Source organism: Cyprinus carpio, chromosome B25, assembly GCF_018340385.1.
Source record: "Cyprinus carpio isolate SPL01 chromosome B25, ASM1834038v1, whole genome shotgun sequence".
NCBI classification, from domain to species: domain Eukaryota; kingdom Metazoa; phylum Chordata; class Actinopteri; order Cypriniformes; family Cyprinidae; genus Cyprinus; species Cyprinus carpio.
In genome coordinates, this window is record NC_056621.1 from 14,817,328 (window position 1) to 14,827,408 (window position 10,081).

General features: G+C 32.3%; 1 protein-coding gene across 14 annotated transcripts in view; it reads right to left on the reverse strand.

Annotated features, from left to right (window-relative positions):
- Positions 1–10,081, reverse strand: part of cadps2 (Ca++-dependent secretion activator 2) — a 132,956-nt gene that overhangs the window by 29,332 nt on the left and 93,543 nt on the right. For all 14 annotated transcript variants that reach the window (XM_042752855.1, XM_042752853.1, XM_042752851.1 and 11 more), the window contains 2 exons: positions 8,547–8,734; positions 235–336 (listed from right to left, as the gene is read on the reverse strand). In XM_042752855.1, the coding sequence (XP_042608789.1) occupies positions 235–336; positions 8,547–8,734 (290 nt within the window). The remainder of the gene's footprint in view (positions 1–234; positions 337–8,546; positions 8,735–10,081) is intronic.

Consider the following 10,081-nt stretch of genomic DNA (forward strand, 5'->3'; position numbering starts at 1 on the left):
CTATTCCTTTAATATTCAATAATATTATCTACACTATTGGATGAGAACCTGAACTGAGCTGGATAATGACAATTGTCTGTCAAGAAGCTGCTTTGAAATCATCTATATTGTATAAAACTCTATAATGTGCCTTAACTTGATTATATAGTTAGCTATTATTTATATTTTTGCATGGATTTTTCCATTGTTATGCCTCTATTTCAGGACAGAAGTGGACGTGGGAGCTTGTTCTACCTGAAATGTGTGATCTGCTTCTCCAGTAAAGTCAGCAGTCTGCTCCTGATCTCCTCAAACTCCTCCTCCTCCTGTTCTGTCACTGTGCCCATGCCGTCCGGTCTGCCAAAACAACACGCAAACATTCAATGTTCTTCTTAATTCTTTACAACACCTGTTCATTAATTCCAACTGCCCTTGAATCCTGTGCTTCAACCTCATAATCAAAAGATTTCTCAAAGATAATTGTCAAGTTTCACAAATATTTCCGCAGAACTGAACAATGCTTCGACTCACATTGAAGGGTTTCGCAATCCAAAACCCTACAATAAAAGAATATCAAAATAAATGTATCCTTCGCATTAAGGTAATGCAAGATGGGAAGCAATTGGAATTATCTTAAAATGAAAATTCAACAATTTATTCAAATAAAGTACTATTTCGTATTATTTTTATTCATATGTAAATGAATTTATATGATTTTATATGGTATAGTGTGTGTGTGTGTGTATGTGTGTGTGTATATATATATATATATATATATATATATATATATATATATATATATATACATACACACTTGCTTGTATATATATATATAAATAAATAAATAAATAAAATATATATATATATATATATATATATTATATATATATATATATATATATATATATATATATATATATATATATATATAATTTGGCATTTCCAATTAATGTAGGCCTGTCACATACTTATTTTTCTTAGGCCTATTCATATTATGAAGTTACTTTTATTAAATTAAATGACAAATAATTTGCACCGCAATAATTACCGTATAACTGATGCGCTGCGAGGATAACAAAAGATTAGGCTATTTACTCAGTTAAAATGTTTTTTTTTTTTTTTAAAACAGGTCTAGCCTATTATACAATGAATTATAGGCCTATAATTAAAATATTAACACTGCAGTCATCAATAAAAATCAATGAAATAAAAAGCTTAGCCTATATTTAAAGCACCGACTTTCAAAAACAACCCGTTGAACACGATATACATTTCTTCTCATTTTTTCCCGCTATGTATGGGCCACAAGAGAAATATTAAGGGAATAAATGAAAACAGTTAGCTATATACCGTTAACCATTCGTCTCTCGTCGTCTCTGAATATGTGGCGTCAGATGCCGAAAGCTCCGTCATTACATTTTTACTATCACTTTCTGTATAGTGAGTTGATTGAGATATGTAATGCTTGTGTGTGATATCCATTGGCTCACCGAAATATTCCCAACATTGCGACGTAACCAATTACCCCCATACCGTGTCGTATCGAACCAAACCAAATTGTAAAATCTTTACTATATATATCTACCTACCTACAAAATAAAATGGTCACAGATTTAAACTACATAGCTTCTCTCATTACCACATAACTACAGTACAACAATCAAATGTAGCCAGCCTATGTTCAAGCACTAAGCTTTGCACAATTGCACTTTAAGAGCTTAAGTAATCATTCTAAAGTTCATTTTTCCTGTCGACAATGGGCAGTTTAGTTAGAAGCCATTGTGCCTCGCTATCCAAACCCTGCACTCTTTCTGAAAGGCACAGCTAAGCGCTGTAGAAAGAGCTTTCCATACACGCAGAGGTAAAGGCAACTTGTAAACCTGTCTGTTCTTCAAATCCCTCTCTCCATTAAATGCAATCTGCCTTTTCTTTTTGACAAGAGCCAGCTAATCCTAAAAGAGAACACAAAGAGGGGGTGTGAAGAGCGGCAGAAGACATGTATGTATGTGCGAGCGGGGGGTGAGAGAGAGAGATCAGTGCCTGCAAATGAAAAGAAAAATCTCCTTTTTGCATTACGGTAAAGGTGAAGGAGTGTATAAACTCCACATCGACCCTTTAATCTCGGTGTCTTTGTCTGTCGTTCTGTGTAGGCTCATTAGTTCTTAAGGAAGGCCTCTTAGTTTAACTGCTTCTAACAAGAGGCCTGGGAATTGAACTGTTAGCACGAGGGAGAATCGCTCTATAGCGTGGAGTCTATCCTCGTTTGTGGCTCCCAGTACAACAGTAAACCTACGACTAGCAAAGTCTTATGACTTTAGTCAGTAATTAAGTCTCTCACAATTCACACATCTTTCCATTGACTTGACTAATGCTAAACGAATCCTTCAAACCTTGAAACACATCCTATTCTATCTTACATAACACTACATTATTAGTGGTGTCTGCTAAGGAAGACATCAGTTTTGATATCATTATTCAAGGATTTACAGTAAGGATGGCCTGTTGGCAAGGGGCCGGTGTGAGCGAGTTTGGGGCCAGATGATTGAACGTCACTGTACAGTATGTTACATTTGTTGATCATGTGCATGTGGTTTCTTGCCTTTAAAAACAAAGAAACATTTGGTTACAAAAACAAAGTTACATTTGGTTGTAAATTCTGCTTGTCAAACAGTTGGCTAACAGATGAAAAGACAAAGCTATATACCTATATCATTTTCAGCTATTCTTAAAAAAAAAAAAAAAAAAAAAAGTAGTGGATGAGAAAAATAGTACAGAAAACTATTTGATGACTTTTTTTTTAAATTAACATAGCATATATATATATATATATATATATATATATATATATATATATATATATATATATATATATATATATATATATATATATATATATAGAACCATAATATCATTGTAATATTATATTGCAAATTGTCTTGGCAAAGAAAATATAATAATAAATAACTTGTATTAAAATAAAATAATAATAATAATAGTAATATAACAATTATTGGATGTAGGTAGTATATTATTATAATAGCATATATTATTATACTACTACTACCACCACCAATAATTGTTATATTATGACATATATAAAATATAACTATTAAAATAAATATTAAATAATAAAGGTAAAAAAATAAATAAAATGTAAAATATTTTTAATACATACATTTATTTTATATATTTTAAAGCATAACATTTAAAAATATAAAAATAAATATTAAACTTAAAATCTATTATATTATTTTATAATACTATTTGTAAATTATATTATATTGCAAAAGTAAATGCATATTTTTTTGTAAACAAGAAGTATAATAAATACATTTATGTGTGATGTAAAAGTTTAATGCAAAATAGTAGAGATATTATAATTAACTTCAAAAGAAATGTAAAAAATATAAAATAAAATTATTCACGGTTTTTTTTTTTGCAAATATAAATATTTTTAATTTATTTATAAAAAATTACTTGAAATACTAATAAAATAAAATAAAATAAAATAAAATAAAATAAAATAAAATAAAATAAAATAAAATAAAATAAAATAAAATAAAATAAAATAAAATAAAATAAAATAAATAAAATAAAATAAAGACTTCGGCCAGTAAGCAACTACCTAGCTTTTGGAAATACCACATTTCCTTTAGAAAACATAAAAAAGTAGTTGTGCTTGTTATTCACATTACTAATAATAAGTTGCTTTGGTATGCATGTGTCTGCAAAACCATAAACAAAACACAAAACCAGTCAAACAGTAAGTACACAATCCCAACCAGCTCCAAGATACTTCAATTCAAAGAGCAGCAACTCAAATGTGCAGAAAAATCTTGCAAAGTGTGGATTCCGCGACCTCACGCAGTGCTGGCCCGTTGGGAACGGGTGCAGTGTGGCGGCCTGTTGGGGGTCCGACTTATTGTTTGTGCCTGACGAAGCGAGTGTGTTTGATACGAGTGAAACATGGGCCAGTCAACGAGGGTTAAACACTGACGGGAGTCTCGGGAAAGTCTGGCCGTGCCGAACTGTCCAGGAAGATGGTTGTGAGTTTCAGAGTTGTGCGTTTGCAAGGGAAACGACGCGCTCCATCCTCTGTGACAGATGGGGTTGGTGTGTATCCGATCATATCAAGACCTCACGGACGAGACAGAAGTGACAATCCAAAGGATGTATGTCATGTTTACAGTGAGTAAGTGAGTGTGCAGACCGTTGAATACTCTTGTCACACGGGGCGGCCAAGCATGATGGACAGGCGAGAGACTGACAGGTGAGAAAGAGGTTAGATTGTGATTACTGTCACTCGTTGTCAGTCCGTCCTCGCCAGTTCATCTCACACACGAAGCCGCACCTGTCCGCTTGCTCTCGCGTACTTGCTCTTCAGTCTCAAGCCTCGGCGAGCTCAGGGTGCATCTGTCAGTCAAACGAAGGCGACGCTGACTGAAATGTGCCACGAGGATGTCTGCACTGACAAACATGTCTGAAAGAAGTCTCCTTTCACACATTTCACAGTTTACAAACCATTCCATTGTCACCTAAAACATAACTCTGAATGCTAGAAAGACATAAACATAATATATACTATTATATATATTAATATACCGCACACACATTTTTTGAAATCATTATGAAGAAAATGATATTTATACTATATATATATATATATATATATATATATATATATATATATATATATATATATATAATATATATATATATATATATATATACACACACACCCATATATATATACGTATGTATGTATGTGTATGCACATAGACACGATGTAAGTTAATGTCGCTTTCTGATGCTGCGTTTGAATTTTCATGCCACATTATTTGAAATTAGCGCAGGTCAAACATTTTTCTTACTTGAAATCATTATGAAGAAAATGAATTCCTGGAAGCACACACATTTTTTGAAATCATTATGAAGAAAATGAATTCCTGGAAGCAAGCCTGCAGAAAGTGTGTGTTCTCTGTTGTAATCAGTGGGTGGAAGATCAGAAATAAAGCTGTCATGAAATGAAGATAAACTCTAAGACATTTTCTCCCCAGGTTTGAAGCTGCACACTCACCTTGTGAGCAAGGCTGCACTGTCACTAGTGCTCTTTGAGTTATTGACTGATGTGTTAGATCAGTTGAGCGGATGCATTCTCATCTGAACTGAAGATTCGAGGTTGTCTGGACCAGCGTTCTTTTCTAGCTGTGCACAAGTTAAAAAGCCTTAAAGCTCATCACATTAGATAAAAATTATCTCATTTGTGGACTTTAGCTTCTCTTTTTACCAGTTTTTGCTGATTATCGTTTTTGGTATTTTTCAAAACAATTGTTTTTTTGTATTATTAAAAAGGTAAATAGAAAAGAAAAATCACTTTTATTAAAATTGTATTAAACAAGGATATTATAATTTCATAAATAATGCATTTTTAACAAAAACTTGATTCCGCCACAGGATAAAAAATAAAATAGGTATTTAAGAGTTTTTATTTCATAATTCAGATTTTTTTATTCTCACAATTCTGTGAATTGTGAATTATAAACTAACACGAGCAAGAAAAAGTCAGAATTGTGAGATAAAAGGTTGTAGATACCTTTTTTATTTTTTTTTTTCCATGGAAGAAGCCAAAACAAAAACTGAATTGCGTAATGTAAACTCAGAATTCAGAGGAATAAAAATAAGAATTGTGAAATATAAATTATAAAAGTCAGAATTCTGGGTTTATATTTCACACTTCCAGTTTAAAAAAAAAAAAAAGAATTCTGAATTTTGCAATATAAAAATTTGCAATTATCAAATATATATATATATATATATATATATACACACACACACACACAGTAAAAATATATACAATCCACAAAACACACACTGTAAAAAAAATAGTATCAATAAAAAAATATTTACTAACAATTTAATAAAAACCACTAAAAAAAAAAGTAAAAAATAAAAAAAAAAATACCTAAGTTATTTACTGTAAATGATGTGTTCTTTTTCACTTATTATATTTTTTATAAAATAAATGTTTCCAGTAGTTTTATATACATACATACATACATATATAAGTAGTTTTATATATATATATATATATATATATATATATATATATATACAGTATATAAATAATGTATATTACTGTCAATCAATTAAAAACAATTAATAATGAATCAAACATTTTTCTGTAATTCATATTAATAAACACATTGATTCACACCGTATCTTCAAATTAATGTAGCAACAACATAAATATGGTATATTTTAAATATGAGTTTAATGGCATCTTTTTACTAAGTAGTAACTATTATTAATGAAGGCCAGTATCACTCATACCAATAATGCTACTGACATCTCTATTAAATGCATTTTTCCCTCAATTCCATCCATTAATTATAGCCATTCAACATTATGTTATGAAGGTCACTACTTTTAATATTTAACAGGCTTTGAAATATAACAAGGTCACAAGGTATACATATAAAATATAATGGTAACATCAAGAATGGGTAAAAATGTCTTTGGAGGATCTGTGCAATACAACGCTTTAAAGAGTTCATTCTTTTTATTTCACTTTTTGCCCCTTCTGAGTTTCCCATGAACACTCTCTGTGGGCTTCACAGCTGAACTGTCATTATTCAAATGACACCTCCTCCAACAAAAAGCTACTCATGCCAATTTTCCTCATTTGTAACTGGTGATTAGCTAGAGAGGCTAATCATTACTGTTCATAATTGACTAAATAAGCCATCAAAGACAGGGAGCACATCCGTGTGTATTTAACATCTAATAAGTCAATTGACGGCTGATTCGAGGTAAGTGGAAAACGAACAGCTTCCAGTGTACGCTAAACACAAAGGACTTCCCCAACAAGTGGACAAGGGACATTGCTCATACCCGAGCCGCATTCAGTCCTCTCACCGCTAACGTAAAGCACATTTCTGTCTTGAACCGTCAATAATTCACACAATCAATTACAGAAAACAAGCCTGTTATATGAAATTCTGATCCTCGGCGGTCTTATGAAAGGAAAATTATTAAAATGTAGAAACTGCACAAATGGACTCCGTAATTACGGTTTAATTGCTTTGTGTTTTGAGATAATGGGGAGCCATTAATTAATTTGCCAAGCAGACGCTCTCAGTCTGTGTTTGAGTGAAGCGGGAACATGGCTGCCACGCTGAGTGCCTCCCGAGTGATTAAAGAAATTCTTCTGTCTTGTCGTTTCTTTTGTATGCCCACACATTATGTGCGGACAAAAGCCATTCAAAGTGGTTTTTCTTTTTCTTTTTGTGATCTATCGAACATGTGGGACTTCTCATTTGTCCAACACAAATGAAATCCTTGATTTCAAACACTTAATACGTGAGAATTCAAAAAGCACAACCTCCACGGAAAACAAATGTTCCTCGCTGTTTGAAAGGGCTGTGGGGCATTGCTAAAGTGCTTATTTTTATATAGAAATTATAACAGAACATCTTTTTTGCATGTGGTCAGGTGCTTACATTATATTTTTTAATATCTTTCCAATAACAATGAACCTATGAAATGTTTCCCCTTAATGAAATTTAATATCAAATTAATACTACTATTATCAAATAGTAAATACATTATATATATATATGAAGATAAATATATAATATATATATATATATATATATATATATAAGATATATGAAGATAAACATATTTATTAAATATAAACATGCATGTGTGTAATAAATACACAGTACACACACATATAATATGTAAACATCGTTTGACATCATTAATCGTTTGACAGCACCTATATATATATATATATATATATATATATATATATCACCACACACACACACACACACACACACACACACACACACACACACACACACACACAGTGTTGACGAAAGTTACTTTTAAAAGTAACACATTACAATATTGCATTACTCCATAAAAAAGTTGTTACTTGGTTACTTTTTATGGAAAGTAATGCATTATATTACTTTCGTGTTACTTTTTCTCACTTGAGCTGGGCTTGCTTTTGATTTTTAATAACAAAAAACCACCCAAAAGGTATATTTTTGGCAACTGTAAAGGCTCTTTGTGAAATGAATAAGTCTCAGGCTGAAGGAAGTGCCTCTGTACCTCACTCCTGATTTCTCTCAACATGGGGACAGAAGAGATATCAGTGAATAAACAGAAAAATAAAGTAACTTGCATTACTTATTTGAAAAAGTAAGTTTAAAGCCATGTTTTTTTTTTTACTAGTTACTTGAAAAAAGTAATCTGATTACATAACTCGCAATACTTTTATATAAAATCACTTACGAGTAAAAATTTTTGTAAAAATGTGACAAAATTGATTTAATCTTTTAATTGAATTCTATTCTGTCCGGACGTCCTTCCTGTAGCTTAAACAGCAGAGAACAGCACTAGCACTGCCAAGGTCATGGGTTCGAGTCCCATGAATAGCACGGACTGATAAAAATGTGTACTTTGAATGCAGTGGAAGTCACTTTGCATAAATGTAAATTTAATGTCAATGAAAAGTTGTACAAAATAAGCCAGCGTTTGTGAGCCTACTGTAATACCTGTTACCGTGGACGTGTGAGGCACAGAAGGCATAGCTGTAGTGGAGCAGGGTCGGGTCCACCAGGGCGTTGTTATCCGAGAAGTCCATCAGGTCTTTCAGGTAGCAGAGGTGACGATGACAGCCCCTCACCCCGTATCGAGCGCAGTACTCGTCCAGAACAAACACCTGGCCCGGGCTGAACCAACCCTGAAACACAACAACAGGATCAGAGTAAAACACGTTTACTATAAACATGCACTTAGCTGATCTATTTACACTGTACTATATGACATCATATTATACTATACTCTAATAGAATACTGATTAAAAGTGACAGTAAAGACATTTATAATGGAACAAAGGATTTAAATTTCAAATAAATGCTGTTCTTTTGAACTTTGAAAAGAATCCTGGAAAATGTACTTTCCACAGAAACATTAAGCAGCAAACACCATTTTCAACACTGATAATAAGAAATGTTTCTTGAGCATCAAATCAGCGTATTGCAATGATTTCTGGGAGATCATGTGACACTGAAGACTGGAGTAATGACTGCTTTGAAATCACAGAAAAAAATAACATAAAAAACTGATATTTTAGAATGCGATATTTCCAGAATGTTACTGTTTTTACAGTATTTTTGATTAAATAAATGCAGCCTTTGTGAGTATAAGAGACTAAATAACAAAAAACTTAATCTGTTGTAAAAATCTATTGTAGTGTATACTATTATAGTGTATACAGAATATGTGTGTGTGCGCTCAAATAGACAGACAGACAGAGTAGTATGAAGCTGCAGACTCGGAGGCCCGCACCCAGAGTCCCGCATTCTCCGACCCCTTTATGAATTTGTACGAATGACCTACACCTAACCCCACCCCTAAACCTGACCGACACAGGGGTTAAGACGTATTTTACGAGTTGCACAATTCTTATGAATTTGTACGAATGACCTACACCTATCCCCACCCCTAAACCTAACCGACACAGGGGTTTAGACAAATCGACCAATTTGTACATATTTTACGAGGTGGCTAACAATGCAGGACTCTGGGTGCGGGACTGTAGATGCAGCAGGCTCTGGCTCCGAGTCTGCAGCTTCATAATATTGGACAGACAGGCTACTACACTGTAAAAAATGTTTGCTGCAATTAGTTATCACAATTTAAAATTCAACATTACAATAATTAATAATTTGTTGTTGCAACAAATTAAGTGTTCATGCTTGAAATCATAAAATTAGTTAACTTTAAGTTGAATATTTAAGTTATCTCAACAAAGTTATTACAAGTAATTGTACATAAGTAACTAATTATAAATATATAAAAAATCCTTACAGTAGTAAACAAGTAACTGAGTATATGTAGAGTAACTTTTTAGTTACTACCCCCCCCCAAAATACTAGCTCAAATCTGTTCATTCTCTCAGAGCAGAGATTCGTAGATATCCAGCTGTATAATGTTAACTCATGTTAAAAAAAAAAAAAATTAATAAATGTTTGTACAGTATGTCTTTGACTTGCTCGTCACTTACAACAGTGTCAGACTATCATTC